At 35.8% G+C, this 16,218-nt stretch overlaps 1 protein-coding gene across 12 annotated transcripts in view; it reads left to right on the top strand.

Annotated features, from left to right (window-relative positions):
- The window catches only part of CLOCK (clock circadian regulator), a 141,272-nt gene that overhangs the window by 85,460 nt on the left and 39,594 nt on the right, over positions 1-16,218 (top strand). For 11 of the 12 annotated variants that reach the window (XM_038556140.1, XM_038556139.1, XM_038556130.1 and 8 more), the window contains 4 exons: positions 4,639-4,728; positions 10,566-10,686; positions 13,879-13,992; positions 14,123-14,241. In XM_038556140.1, coding sequence (XP_038412068.1) covers positions 4,639-4,728; positions 10,566-10,686; positions 13,879-13,992; positions 14,123-14,241 — 444 coding nt within the window. The remainder of the gene's footprint in view (positions 1-4,638; positions 4,729-10,565; positions 10,687-13,878; positions 13,993-14,122; positions 14,242-16,218) is intronic. The other variant, XM_038556141.1, reaches the window with a different exon arrangement.

The following is a 16,218-nucleotide window of genomic DNA, read 5'->3' as shown; positions in this document are numbered from 1 at the left end:
TCATGAACTCCTTTAGTTTTTATTTGTCTGGGAAAACTTTTTTTCCCCCCTGGGAAACTCTTTATCTCTTCTTCTGTTCTGTTCTCTAGCCATGTTGAATAGAGTATTCTTGGCTGCAGATTTTTCCCATTCATTACTTTGAATATATCATGCCCACTCCCTTCTGGCTTGGAAAGTTTCTGTTGAAAAATACTCTGCTGGCTTTAGGGGGCTTCCTTTGAATGTAAAAAAAAAAAAAAAACAACAACAAAAAAAAACTTTTATCTTGCTTCTTTAAAATTTTTTTCTTTATCACTATATTTTGCCATTTTAATTACAGTATGCCTTGGTGTGGATCTGCTTTTGTTGATTTTGTTGAGGATTCTCTGTGCCTCTTGGATCTGGATATCTGTTTTCTTCCCTAGATTTGGGAAATTTTCAGCTATTATCTCTTCAAATAAATTTTCTGCCCCCTTTCTCTCTCCTCTTCTGGGACTCCTATAATACAAATGTTTCTGTGTTTGATGGAGTCACTGAATTCCATAAGTCTATTTTCATTTTGTGTAATTCTTTTTTCTCTCTTTTGTTCAGCTTGATTACTTTCCATTACTCTGTATTCTAGGTCCTTCGTTTATTCCTCTGCTTCTGCAGTCCTGCTGTTCATTGCACCAAGTGTATTTCTCGCTTCATTTATTGAGTTCTTTATCTCTGCTCTATTATTTCTTATCTCTGTGTTGAGGGTCTCGCTGATGTCTTCCACTCTTTTCTAAAGTCTGGTGAATATATTTAGGATCATAACTTTAAATTTTCTATCAGTCATGTTACTTATATCAGTTTTACTTAGATCTCTGGCTGTGGCCTTGTCCTTCTCTTTCATTTGGGAAAAATTCCTCTGCCTTCTTATTTTGTATAAATCTCTGCCTGCTTCTCTGTTTTAGGAAAGTCAGCTTTGTCTCCTGTTCTTGAGGGTAATGGCCTTAAGAAGAAGAGGTCTTGTTGTGCCCTGCTGGGTAGTAACACCTCTTCCCCAGAGGCTGGCCCTGCAAGGAGTATCTCCAGTGTGTGCTTTGTATGCTCTGCTGTTGTGTCCTGGCTGCTTTATCCTTCAGGCCAGTCGTCTGCAGAGATTTTCTTTACCTGTTGTGAAATGAAATCTGTTACTACCACCAGTGGAACTGAGGTCCTGCAAGACTCCTGGATAGGGAGATGTGGTGTGGACAAGAGTTTGGGCTGGTTTTCTGTGGGAGGGGGGCCATCACACTGGGACTGATACAGGCATGTCTGGGAAAAGCAGTTTTTCTGGAGCACAGGAAGGTGGGGTTTGGTGTAAGCAAGTTAGGTAGCGAGTGTTGGGCTGCACTGATTCCCACAGGTGGCTGTGTGCTTAGACTGAGGGGTGGGAGAAGAAGATGGTGCCTGCCAGTCCTATGTTCCTGGTGGGGTCTTTCTGTGAATGCTGTCTGGGACACACTCTGAAATGAACAAATAAGCTCCCCACTGTGTGTCCCAGGTGCTCATCAGGTCACTGTTTCCACACTATGTGTCCCCAAGCTGTTTGCCCTGCCTTTTTCCCCAATGTCCTAGGACTCTCCCTGAGCCAAACCTGCTAATCAGGTGTTAAGCCCTGCTGGTTGCCAGAACTCATGAAATTTGGCCCCTCTCACTTTCTAAGCCAGTTGCTATGGGGATTTATTTTTCCCATGCATTCACCTATGTGCTGGTCTGTCTTTTGCCAGTCTCTGCTACTGGGGCTCTCTCCCTACTGCAGCAGCCCATCTTTTTCACTGCCCTTCAGCACTTCCTACCTTCTTCATTATGGTGTCTTCTCTACGTTTAGTTATGGAGTTTGCTGTGCCAGTCTTTAGATGAATTTCTGGGGTACTTAGGATGATTTGATAGTTAACTAATTGTATTTGTGGGACAAGGTTGAGCCTAGGGTCCTCCTACTCTGTCATCATCTTTGAAGACAGTTTTAACTAATGAACTCTTTCTATTACATCATCTAGTACTGGGGAAAGGACTAAGTTTCACCAGTTCCCGTCTTGGGAGTAGGGTGTCCTTCCCTGCCTTACTTTCTGTTCTGTCTCTCTAATCTTCCTCCTTAAGGCCCTCTTCAAGACCCCTTTAGCTTTTGCTGTACTCATCCATTGTGCTCAGAAATTGCATCCCTCCACTCACAAGAAGTCTGGGCCCTGGGTCCTTCTTGTGTTAAAACTTTTGTGATATATTGGCTCAGGCTTTTCTCTGCCTAGGCTTTACCTGTGTTGAAGATGAAAGGGCAGGCTCTGATTCTAGAATTGGTCTTATTTCATTAAGAGTTCTGATTTCAGTTCATTCTCTTCACAGAAGAGAGCCGTATCAATTTCTAGCAAATATCCCAAGAGCAAATACAGATCACCATAGTAAATACTAATTTACTTTCAAAGATAGCACAAGCTAGCTTCACATGAAGCATGTTCTTAATACGTTTTGACTCCATTCATTATGAAATAATAATACTGGCATTATCGTAAGGAGTTTTTGTAAAAATAATTTCATTAATTTTTTTTTTAAGATTTATTTATTTACTTTAGAGAGAGAAAACCAGCACATGTGCATGGGGTGGGGGCAAGAGGAAGAGAGAGAACCTCACACAGACTCCCCACTGAGTGCAGAGCTTGATGTAGGGCTCAACCTCCTGTCCCAGAGATCATGACCTGAACTGACATCAAGACTGAGCTACCCAGGCACCCCTTGAAATTTCTTAAATTACCAGGTGTTTCTCTCTCTCTCTCTCTCTCTCTCTCTCACACACCCACACACACACACACGCGTGCACACACACACCCTTGGCCAAGAATGGGTTTTTCTGAGCCATTCTAGAAGATAAACATCTATCAAAATAAGTTCTTTCTGAAACCCAGATCTGTCCCCCAGTAGAAGGTAAGGGGAAGTGGAGGGTGCCTTTTTCCATAGAGTCAGCAATTCTTCAACAGTTACTTAGAAGTAGAGGGAGATTGCTCTAACTCCCAGGTCCATACATTTATACTATAGGTATTTTTTTATAGGTATTTTTTTATCCACTGTGTCCCACACATCTGCTAGGTGCTTACAGATAACAGTATTGAAGAAGATATATATGGTTCTTATGAGCAATTGCTATCCTTTGAGAGAGCCCTATAATTACAAAGAAATTTGAATTTATCATGGTAACTTTTTTTTTAAGATTTTATTTATTCATGAGAGACAGGGGGAAAGAGGCAGAGACACAGGCAGAGGCAGAAGCAGATTCCCTGCTGGGAGCCTGATGTGGGACTCAATCCGGATCCCAGGATCACCCTGGGCCAAAGGCAGACTCTCAACCTCTGAGTCACCCACGTGTCCCATGGTAACTGTTTTGATAAGCAAAGAGGAACTCCTCTTACAGTATATCTTTTCTACTATATATCTTCAGTATTTTTCACTGGATCTTCCTCTCCTTGAGCCTGTATATATACTTCAGTTACTTTCCTTGATACTTGGTCCTCTCAGAATTTGTTCTTTCGCCTTTCTTCCCTCTAAAGTTCATAAAGGAGTAGTTTATAATGATCTGATTATCCACTTGTCTCTAAACTCCTTATAGTCTGATTCACCTTACTACCAACACAACTCTTGAAAGTCACCAAAATTCATTTCTCATTTTCTTAGTCCTTATCCTGTTGGATCTCATTTTACAGTGAACTATCCCTCTTCCTGCTCACTCACCTTGTCATTTCCTCTTCCTTGACGACAGTATCTTCTCTGTTCTCTGTCATTTTCTCTGGCACTTGTCCTTCCCCTCATCCTTGTGCATAGATAATTACCCCAAGGATTTGTCTTTGGCATGTTTCTGTCTTTTGCAGATTGCATTTCTTCAGCTGTGTCTGGGATTTTCAAGTGAAAATACTTTATAAAACATAAAGTACAGGATTGCTTTATTATTAAGTATTGTATCCCCTGTACCACCTTCTCTCCTGAACTCTAACTTCCCATTTCTCAATGCTTGCCCAAGTCCTTCTCTGTTCTTACTGCTACTAATGTCATTCAGATTTTCATTAACTTAAACTTATCTGATTCTTCCAAAAGCCGCTGAGATTTTCCTATCTTAATTGTTTCCTCTAAATCCAGGTACATACTGCTTCTAGACTACTTTTGAACAAAATCCTTATGTCTTTGACCTGGTATTCAAGGCCTTTCATGATCTGACCTTAGCCTACTTTTTCAGCTTAATTTCCCTTTTACTTTATCCCTAGTATATCTCCTTAAGCTTCAATCAAACATCTTTTTATTAACATATCCAAAAGGTGGTAATGTGTTCTTTTGTGTGTCAAAGATCTATCATTGATCATGTGTGCTTCAGATACTAGTATCTTCAGATAAGGCAATTTTCATATAATATACATATAATAATGGTAGAACATTAAGTATCTATGTTTTAGAAGCCAGTTCTCCCATATATGACCATAGTATGATGATTTTTTCCAGAAACATTTAAAAATGCGTAAAAATATGTAATAAGGTATTGTAAAGGGAAAAGCTAGCATTTGGCAGTACTCTGGAAAGTGCACATTAAGTCCTTTGTCTTTTAATTGGATTTTTTTTTTCTATCCTGTGAAATATTTTTTTTCTTTTCACTTAACTGACCATTATGTTTAATTTCAGGCTCTTGATGGTTTTTTTTTAGCAATCATGACAGATGGAAGCATAATATATGTGTCTGAGAGTATAACTTCATTACTTGAACATTTACCAGTAAGTATCTTGTGATGTCTTTCTTATTTAATGCCTGTTTTAAATGTTCTAAAGCACAAGGAAGAGGACCTCTAGAGCAGTGTTGAACAGTGGTTAGACTGGGGATGAGAGCTCTAACCATGCCACTATATTCTAACCTCTGCCCTCCTTATTCTAATGCTGTTTTCATCATTTTCCTTTTTGATCATCATGGCGTGTTTCCTTTTTAATCAGCCTGGTGACAGTGTTGCTAAACCACTGGAAATATCTTGAGAATAACTAATTTTCTAGAGATATTTATTCCCACTAGAGGAACTCAAATAATTTTCTCAAAAGAATAACTTAGAATAACACACTAAAAGTAAGAGTTACAGAATTTTTGTGCTCTGTGCTTGAATTGAGAATTTAATAATGGCCATATTCAATTTGTATTCAATATGACTGAAAGAGTACAGAGTTAGAAAAGAATCATTTTGTATAATTTTGATTAGGATGGTGAATACCTGAGTTATATTTTGATGTCTGCTATTTTATCAAGCATATATTTATTGAACATCTTCTCTGTGTCACACTCTATATTAGGTGCTGTGCTACAATTCTGTTTTTATTTGAAATGTAATTGTTTAAAAAAATAAAATGTAATTGTTTTTATCTAAGATAGAACTTGTAGTATAAATATTCTGAAATTACTTATAAATTACTCTTAAATTGCCCATCTCTTGAAGATTTCTAACAGTACAAAGTAAACTTCTGTAAAGGTCTCTTTCAAGAGATGAAGAGCAGTATCTCCCTCCCAGTGATTATTCTCTACCTCATAGGTTATCAAAAGAACAGACTCCATACTTTAAAAGACCAGATTCTCCAGCAGGGCTAGTTGAGATTGAAGTGTCTGGTCATTAATGTTTTCCCCATCAATGAAAACCCTCTTTGCCTTCACATTCTCTCTTGTTTTATTTTGTTGTTGTTTTTTTTAACTTTTAATTTTAGAACTGTTTTTAGATTTACAGAAAAATGAATATAGTACAGAGAATTCCCATATGCTTCATACCCAATTTCCTCTGTTACTCATATATTCTGGATATTTTTAGTTGTTTGTGTCAGCCAAAGCTTATAGACTGGCAGGTGAATTTTTGGGCAGAGGAGATTGTTGCTGATCCAGTAGACCCATTTCATTTCCTTCTTCTTTAATAGTAGCCTTTATTAAAACAGTGCTGTTCTCCAGTTACTGTGGATACTTTCCCTCATATCACTGACATTACTGTCACAAGTATCTTTTGAGAAAATGAAATACTTATTTAGGATTAAACATAATAAGAGAAAACAATATGTGCTTTCCTAGTTTTAGTTGTCATTAAATATTAACAAATAGTTTTAAATAATTTCTTTTTGTTTTAATATGCAACCTTTTTCTCTAAAATAGAATTTTTGTTGTTGCCTGAGAGGAAAGAAACATTAGCAAATCCCCAAGTTAGGCTTTACTGTTTATAATTTAATTCTGTTGAGAAATTAAAATTTGCCATCTTAGTGATCAATATGACTTAAAATTTTTAAATTCTAATTCTATGAAATTATAAAACTGATACTTTAGGTCCTACAAAAAATATTTTTCTTAACTTCATACTTATGAAATTAATTTAGGTACATTTTAACCTACTTATGGCTAATAATCAGAAGGAATTTTACTGGGTTTTTTTCCCCTCTTGGTCTGACATTCTGTGACAAAGTCATAGGATCATACAACCTTAGTGTCAGAAGGGATTTTAGACCTCCTTAGCCCAGTCTCCCTTTATGTTATCAGCAGACACGTACCCAGAGAAACTGGGCTTAATTATGTAAGAATTTAGTGAAAGTGCCAACACAAAAAGTCAGGTCTCTTTACTGGGAACTTAAAATTGGTAACACTTTACAAGTGAAGATTAATTTCCTCACACTAGTTTAAATATGTTCCTAAGAGAGAACATATTAAACTTGTAATCACATGTAATATCAGCGGGGATGATTAACCATGTTACAGAGTCCAGGAGTAAAAGTGCTGCTTTTAAGATACTTTTCCTGACCTTTTCTGCTGTCCTTAAGGTGTTAGTTTGGAAATATAAACACAAGTATTTTTTAATAAAATCAGTACAGACTTTGGTATAAACAGTATGCAAAAATACAATTTAGAATTTTTTTGAATAGTTATATAATGATTTTGAGAACTTTCTTGATAGGGCTAGAATTGTTGTTCCTTATACCTGTACCTAAGGAACACAGTTGTCGTATCCAACACACATTTGCCATTTTTTTAAAGAGGAGCTTTTAGTCCCTTGTAAGCAACTTGTGTTTATATTTCCAAACTAAAGCAATTATCTAACTGTTGGTTGTCTACTTGAAAGAAAAAGAAATTGGTAATAGTGAATAGTTTCTACTAAATGGTCACATTGACCTACTGTATTATAAAAGAACAGAAAGGCCTGTATGATCCAGTAATTCCACTCTTGGTTATTTACCCAAAGAAAACACAAACATTAATTCAGAAAGATATAGGTACCCCTGTGTTTATTGCAGCATTATTTATAATAGCCAAGCTATGGAAGCATCCCAAGTGTTCATCAATAGATAAATGGATAAAGAAAGTGTTAGATAGAGACACACACACACACACACATATATATATATATATACTGGAATTCTACTCAGCCATAAAAAAAGAATGAAATCTTGCCATTTGCAAAAACATAAATGGATCTAGAGGGTATTATAGTAAGCGAAATAAGTCAGATAAATACCAAATAGTTTCACTTATATGTGGAATCTGAAAAATAAAACAAATGAATTTTAAAAACTCAACAGACTGTTAAATACACAGAACAAACTAGTAACCTCCAAGGAGATGGATGAAGGGGAGGATGGATGAAATAGGAGAAGGAGATTAAGAGGCACAAACTTCTAGTTTAAGAAAAAGAAAAGAAATAGGTTGTTGATTTATGTCACATTATAATAAGTAGGTTTTATATTTCTTCATGAAAATGATTAAGGGAGATAGAAGGATCCATATAGCTACCATTTTATTTTCTTTCCTTTGAATTGTGTTTGGGAACTAAGTGGATGGTTTGCCAGCATCAAGTATGATCAGCTTCATTTAGAGATTTTAAATGTAGTGGTTCAAGGAAAAGTTTGACACATTAATTAGTTGCCTGCTGACTCTGACATTTCATATTATTAAGTATCAGAGGAAGCAAAATGGTGAGGAAGCATCACTTGTGACCGTACCACTGTATATTATTCATATTTTCTCTGTGAATATGAAACTTCCTATAAGTTTATAGATGGAAAAGCAGGGGTAATGTGGCTCCAATCATAATTTACTGAAATAGTAGAAAAAAATTGTAGATAAGAATAAATAATAGTAGAAAACTATAATCCTTTCCAAAATGATTATTTTCCAAAATGAAAGTTTCAGTTTTTCAAATTGGTGTCTTATTTTTCTGTTAATTTTTAATATTAGTATCAATGCTTGTATTACTGATATTTTATTTTGTCAATAAAAAGCAATTTTCTAGCTTTTGTCCTTAATCATGCTTGAATTTTTAGTTCATTATTACTAAGGTTTTTCAGACTTTCAGAAAAATCTCAAAATACAGATATATTTTTGATATGGTTATTCCAAAGCCTTTATCAAATAATTCCTTAAACCAAAATATTTTACTGTACTAATAACTGTTATATGCAGAGCATAGTGCTAATGTGCCTTAATTTGAAGGGCAGAAGATGAAGGTGTAAGAGATAAGGCCCCTCTTTTTTTTTTTTTTCAAGATTTTATTTATTTATTCATGACAGACACACAGAGAGAGGCAGAGACATAGGCAGAGGGAAAAGCAGGCTCCTCACAGGGAATCTGATGTGAGACTCGATCCCCAGACCCAGGATCATGCCCTGAGCTGAAGGCCGACATTCAACCACTGAGCCACCCAGGTGTCCCGAGATAAGGCCCTTTTTTTTTCACCTACGGGTTAGCAGGGCATAGACATTAAAATATAACAAATATTTTTATGGAAAATGAATGATATGGGTAATAAATCTAAAAGAATTCCATTATTTTTACTGTGGATTATGGTGTTAAGAATGATTTTTTAAAAAAATCAGTTTCAGAGGTAGAATTTAGTGATTCATCAGTTGCATTTAACACCCAATGCTCATTACAAGTACTCTACTTAATGCCCATCACCCAGTTACCCCATCCCCCACCTACCTCCCCTCCAGCAACTGTTTCCTAAAGTTCAGCATCTCTAATGGTTTGCCTTCTTTTCAATTTTCATCTTACTTTATTTTTCCTTCCCTTCCCCTATGTCCATCTGTTTTGTTTCTTAAATTCCACATATGAGTGAAATCGTATAGTATTTGCCTTTCTCTGACTTATTTCAATTAGCATAATACTCTCTAGTTCCATCTACATCATTGCAAATGGCAAGAAGAGAATGGTTTTTTGAAGGAAATAGTTTGAGCTGATCTTTGAGAGGGTACAAACCTGTTGAAAGATGGGGGAGGGATATTTACTTCATGGGGTGAATGTTGAGGGCTAGAGAAAAGACAAGAAAAAGAATATGAATGTATGGCTTGTATGGAGAGTAATAAAACAGCCCTTCCTTACCTCCCACTAATCCCCATGTTTGTTTCTTATTGTAGTTTGAGGGTTTTGTTTTGTTATTTTTTTTTTACTTTTGTTTTTAACAAAATCTTTATAGGGTTTAAAATAGAAACAGTGGAAGTGCTTTGGTTGAATGTAAGTGGATAGACCCTTAGCCCAACCTATACAAGTCCTTTCATTTCCCTTGCCCTTCACCCCTTCCTCCATAGTTCTTAAGATACCACTTCACTCTCCCCAGGATTCCATGAGGCAGTTTGAAAATGTAGAAAAACCAAGTAGAGTGGACTAGCTTTGATAGGAGGTGTGAAGTCACTGAAGTTTTGTCAGTGGTGTTTTTTTTTTATTATTATTATTTTTATATATTTATGTGAGAGAGAGGGAATGTGGGGGTGTGTGCATGAGTCAGGGGGAAAGGGCAAAGGGAGAGGGAGAAGCAAACTCCCTGCTGAGCAGGGAGCCTGATATAGGGCTGGATCCCAGGACCTTGGGATCATGACCTGAGCCGAAGGTAGACACTTAACCAACCGAGCTACCCAGGAGCCCTTTGTCAGTTTTTTAAGGTATAGGAACTATCTTAATCATTTTTGATTCCACAGCCATGGCACATCATTGTTGGTTACTAAATCATGGTTAAAGCCATATTTTTAGCAAGAATTGTAATGCTTAAAATACTACTTGCCTTTTTTGTTATCTAAAAGCAGGACTTTTGACAACAAGATACAGGATATATGACTGGAAAAAGTGAGGTAAAAAAGAAAGGACACATTAGACAGTTGAAATAATAAACACTAGAATCAAACCTCCTCTTTACTTAGGCAGTGGCTAGTGCTTTGGTACTTTGTATAGTGTACACCACCATAATTTAGGAGAGGTTTAGACATATTGTAAGGCTGTTTCTTATAGCCAAAGATTTTTTCTAATAAACCTTCTGAATCCTGTTATATATTAAATTTGGTGAAACTCATCTTTGGAAATAATGTATCAGATTTTCAAAGTCATATTGATCAAAGATCTGATGACACTAGTATCAGGCATGGAGGTCATGTTAACCTTCATTACACCTTCTATTGTTTTTTGAGTTGTGCTCTATAACATGGCATTGTCACTTTTTATGGATATTTGAAAGTTAGCCATATGCTCATGTGATATTTTAAGAATGATGATACACTTTTAAAATAAATACACCTTGAATCACTAAAATTATTTTATTTTTTAAAAATTTCTTTTTCAGTCTGATCTTGTGGATCAAAGCATATTTAATTTTATCCCAGAAGGGGAACATTCAGAAGTTTATAAAATGCTCTCTACTCATCTGCTGGAAAGTGATTCCTTAACCCCTGAATATTTAAAATGTAAGTAGTAGCTATCAAGCAAAAAGTTAAATGTATTTGTTTGCATTTTCCTTTACTTTTGTAAGTTTTAGCACAGACATGTCTAACCAAATTAACACATAGCATTATTCCATATACCACATTAGATCCTTTTTAAGTGTGTGTGTATGTGTGTGTATATATATATATATATATGTATATGTATATATGTATATATATAAAAAATAGAATTATGACTATTAAAAATCTGAAATCTCTCTCCGGGCATATTGAAATCTCATCTTTTTTGTTACAGTAGTTTAAAAGTATACTTTACACAAAAATAGAACTTGGTAATAAATTTTAAAAAATCTTTTTGTATGTAATGAGAAAAAATTGAAATATTCTCATTTTCATCACTAATCAGTTGAACATCAAAACTGTGGAAAAAATAACTTCCCTGTTTCAGAATATTATTAAGTAAGGGAAATTGCTTTATTAACTAAACAGAATTAAGTTATCATTTATTGGATGTATTTAACGTGCCTGGAACTTGTGCTGTATCATAAAATTGCCAAGAATGTGAAAAATAGTTCTTACCTTTAAGAAGTACAAAATACTGTGGTATAATCAAACACCTCTTGTAGGTTCATTTGACTAATTTGATCAGAATATCTCATTTTCTTCACTAAATTACACCTTGTTTATCTGAAATTGTTATAAAACAGTTTAGTGTTTAATCACTATAGAGGCCAGCTATAGAGGCCAGTTATAGGTCTATAAATAGTGTTTGACTTCATGGATTGCATGGCATTGCTTGAAGTAAATATATAGAGCAAAGAGAGAAGAAAGCTGGAACTCTGGGACCTAGCAGTAGGTGGACAGAGGAGAAAAGGTCTACTTTAGAGACCTTCCTAAGGGCAGAATTGGCTAGAGAACTGAATGCAAGCAAGTCTTTGGCAGAAAGATAGTGCTTAGATTTCTGCTTCCAACAGTACTTTTTGATAGAGAAAAGCTTTAATTAAATGACTTCTTGATTCTCTAGTTAAACAGTTGATATACAAAAAAAAGTATTCATGCCAGAGGAGAAATGTGATACAAAATGGGAAATTGATTAGAAAATTCAGGATTCTGCAAACTGTTCGTTTGGGCCATAATGAAGGTGGGGTGGTACAAGTGGTATGATTTGTGTTCAGAGAAGGAAATAAAGCTTAATATTAATAGTTCATCCTAAGGAATTTGATTTTTACTCTTTATATAGCGAGGAGCCAGTGAAAGGGGATTTGTAAAAAAGTGGTCTGAAAATATATATCTCAGGTGGAAAATTTTGAAAGTACCAGACTGGAGGCTTAGAATAGCAAAAGAGGGAAGCCCGGATGGCTCAGCGGTTTAGCGCCACCTTCGGCCCAGGGCATAATCCTGGAGACCCGGGATCGAGTCCCATGTCAGGCTCCCCAAAGGGAACCTGCTTGTCCCTCTGCCTGTGTCTGTGCCTCTCTCTCTCTCATGAATAAATAAATAAAATCTTAAAAAAAAAAAAAAACAGCAATAGAAGTAAGAGTGGAAAGGAAAGCCTATATGAGTTTGAGTAAATAAACTCAAGAGAACTTGTTATTAGACACAGGTAACCACGTGGCTAGGGATCATCAGTGGGGAAGGTTTTAGGAAGAAAGTAGTTAGATTTTGAATCTGTTGAGTTTGATAATAAAACCATTCATGGTAATGACAGAAGGGTATGAATTAAATGCTGTGAGCAGAAATAGGCATTACTAGTCCTTGAATGCTAGAATGATGATGAAGGTAATATTAGTCTAAGAGTAGTAGGCAAGATTGAATTTGAGTAGCAAGGGTGTAGAAGCTTAAAGAATACATTCTGCAGTTACCTGGATGCAGAGTAATTTGTCTACTAAATTGGTGTTACTGGATATTGGAAAAAATGTCTAATGAGAGCTTCATTGGTAAAATAAATAGCAGGTCCTGGTGACAAATTAGTTTGGGGACATGGGATAGGTGGAGAAGAGACCAAATTGATAGGGTTTCTAACTGGGAAGATAACATACATAGGACAAAGGAGAACAGCTGGTTTAGAAGAAAGAGGAATAAATTAACTTCCAGATATTTTGAGTTTAAGCTACTTGGTGGGACAGTCAAGTAGAAATGTCCTAAAGCAATAGTGATACGAGACTTGGTCTTACATAAAATGTTAGAATTAGGAAGAGAGATTTAGGAGACAATAAATTTTACCAAAGCCAATAAGTTTATAAGAGATAGTGGAAGATAAAGATAAATAGAACTTTTGTGAATGCCCATAGTTTGAAAATAGATTGACAGAGGGTTTATAGATGCAATTATTGTAGGAAAGTAAGTTTCGTGTTATGGGGATGAAGACCTAATGAGTTTTAAAAGAGGTAGAAACAAGGAAAGATCATTGAAATCACCAATTTTAGAAACAATGAGGAAAGATCATTGAAGTTAACAATATAAATGTGGGTGATCTTCAGAAGAGCAATTTCTTCAGAGATGTAAGGACTTAAACCAAATTTCATGAGGAAAACTAGAGCACATGGAAACTAGAGCACATAATAAAAAGGAAGATCTATGATCTAAAAAGAATAGCATGAAAAACGCTTTGTTCAAGATGGAAAGACCTGGACAAATTTAAAAGTGAAAGTAAGGAGCCAAAGAAGAGAAGATAAGGATGCTAAAGGAATGAATGACAGTGGTGTCCTAGAGAAGGTAGAAAAGACTGTTCAAGGTAGAGAGAAGCATTAGTTTTGTAATGGGAAGCAAAACCTTTCTTTGATATGAGTGAGGAATGAGAAGGAAGGACAGATAAAAGTGGGGAAACAGTTGCTTATATCGGGAAATCTGTCTTCTCTATTAAGAACAAGGTTCCAGGGCAGCCCCGGTGGCGCAGCGGTTTAGCGCCGCCTGCAGCCCGGGTCATGATCTGGAGACCCTGGATCGAGTCCCACGTCAGGCTCTCTGCATGGAGCCTGCTTCTCCCTCTGCCTGTGTCTCTGCCTCTCTCTCTCTCTGCATCTCTATGAATAAAATTAAAAAAAAAAAAAAAAAAAGGTTCCATCATCTTCTAAAGATATTATACTTTTATGGACTAAATAAAATGTCATTGAAGACTTATGGTGGAGAAAAGAGTGATTATAAACTTACACAAATTTTATCATCTTATAATCATGATAAGTCACAAATATATCACATTTTTTCTCATTTCAGCAAAAAATCAATTAGAATTCTGTTGTCATATGCTTCGAGGAACAATAGACCCAAAGGAGCCATCTACCTATGAATATGTGAAATTTATAGGAAATTTTAAATCCTTAAACAGTGGTAAGTTAAAAATATAGTGAATTTTAACTTGGTATTTCTTTTAAGCTTTTAAAGATGCAGATGTTTTGAACATCAGTAAAAACTAGATTTTACTGGAGTAACTGATGATATCTATTTCTTATTGTTTTAGTATCCACTTCAGCACACAATGGTTTTGAAGGAACTATACAACGCACACACAGGCCATCTTACGATGATAGAGTTTGTTTTGTAGCTACTGTGAGATTAGCTACACCTCAGTTCATCAAGGTATGTTTCTGATTGTTTTCTGAAGAGGATTCCACTTCATAATATAAAAACTACCTTTGCTGTTTCCAAAATAACTGAAATTTCTTACATTGAAGTGGTAGTGATCATGACTCCTTAAATATACATGGTCATGATAATTTTTTTCTTTTGTTTAATTTAAAATTAATGAACATACAGTGTATTATTAGTTTTGCAGGTAGAGTTTAGTGATTCATCATTTGAATATAACACCCAGGGTTCATTACATCAAGTGCCCTCCTTAATGCCCATCACCCAGTTACCCCATTCCCCCACTCACTTCACCTCCAGCAACCCTCAGTTTGTTTCCTAGAGTTAAGAATCTCTTATGGTTTATCTCCTTCTCTCATTTCATCTTTATTTTGGGTTATCAAGGCACTCATTAAATTGTAACTAATTTAAAAATATATCTCCTTGCAGTTAACCAGTGGTTATGTATCACCACCATCCTGCTTTTGTACAAAATTTCAGGGTACTTTTTGAATAGTTCACAATCCGCATTAAAGGGGAAAGGCCAAAAATCGAAGTAATTTTTAAGGATTGCTTTTGAAATTCTCTTTTGAAAAATGAAAGTGGCCTTTTACTGGATATAATTTACCTTTTCAGTTTTAAAATTCAGTTAAATTTATTTTGTTTCCTGGGGCCCAAGAAGTAGATGATTAAATGAGTGGGAATATGAAAGAGTTCAACCCCTAGAAAGTGGCTTGAAATAAGCCACGCTAAGATTTTAAATTTAGGGAGATACTATATTCTAGGACAGAATGCTGAAATAGCAGTTAGAGAATCTTAATCTAGTCTTGCTCTGCTTGTTCTGTTCTTAGGATTTAATAGCAATGGCTAACATTTGGTGAGTGCTGCATACTTCATGTGTATTATTTAACTCTTGTAGCAACTTTGTAAGATGCTAGTATGGTCCTCATTTTATATATAAAGAATCTGAGACTTGAGGAAGTTATGTTACTTGTTCAGAGTTGCAGCTGATAAGTGGCAGAACTGAGATTGATTCTAATTCCCATTCTTTCAAAGCCCAAGCTCTTAATTCACTACATTGTGCTACAGAAGGTCATTCAAGGACACAGAGAAGGTTTGAATACATTGCTGAGTATGACTAGGGTCTAGGGTTACTGTGTGTGGAGAGGGTAGGGATATTAGGAGATGAGATTAGAAAAGCAAGCAGAGTCCAGAAATGAAAAGTGTTTCATTATCGTTTCTCCATGATAAAGATTTTAAACTTTATCCTAACCAAATGAAATATCATGAAAGGTTTTAAGCAGAGAAGTTATAATCATACTTGAGTATTAGAAGGTAATTATGGCCAGAAAAGAAGATGAGTTATAAAACAAGGAGACTTGTCTGGGGAGAAGCATTGGCAATAATATGAGCCAGTGATGGCAAGTCTAGCAAGTAAGTGATGGCAAGTATAGTAAGACCATGAAGATAGATGGCATCAAACATTTCTTTTTTTCAATTTAGAACGTAAAATTGAAAGGGTTTGTTAAGAGCCATTAAGGTGATTTTTAAAAGGAGAAAATGAGAGTGTGTTGTGACTATCAGATTTCTAGACTGATGGCACAACACAGGTATGCCTCCAGTAATGAGATGCAAAACTGTGTGAGTATGAGGAGTAAGGCAGTTAGTTCATTTTAGGACATGTTGAGTTTGTGATGCGTGGAGACATCCAGATAGAAATACAGAACTGTAGTTAAGGAGAGAGATCTGAATTTAAAATTAGGGTTTTAAAGGCATGTGAGTGAATAGAGAAATATGTTGAGTGAGAAATACTCCCCCAGAAGTCTACATCTGTTTATTGCCACATTCTTTTTTTTTTTTTTTTTTTTTTCTTTGACAGAGCACAAGCAGGGGGAGTGACAGGCAGAGGGAGAAGCAGACTCCTCTTTGAGCAGGGAGTCTGATGCGAGGCTCGATCCCAGGACCCCGGGATCATGACCCCTGCAGAAG

The sequence above is a fragment of the Canis lupus genome, chromosome 13 (assembly GCF_011100685.1).
Source record: "Canis lupus familiaris isolate Mischka breed German Shepherd chromosome 13, alternate assembly UU_Cfam_GSD_1.0, whole genome shotgun sequence".
Lineage (NCBI taxonomy): Eukaryota > Metazoa > Chordata > Mammalia > Carnivora > Canidae > Canis > Canis lupus.
Note: the sequence above shows the minus strand (reverse complement) of the source record. Positions and strands in the feature narration are given on the sequence as shown.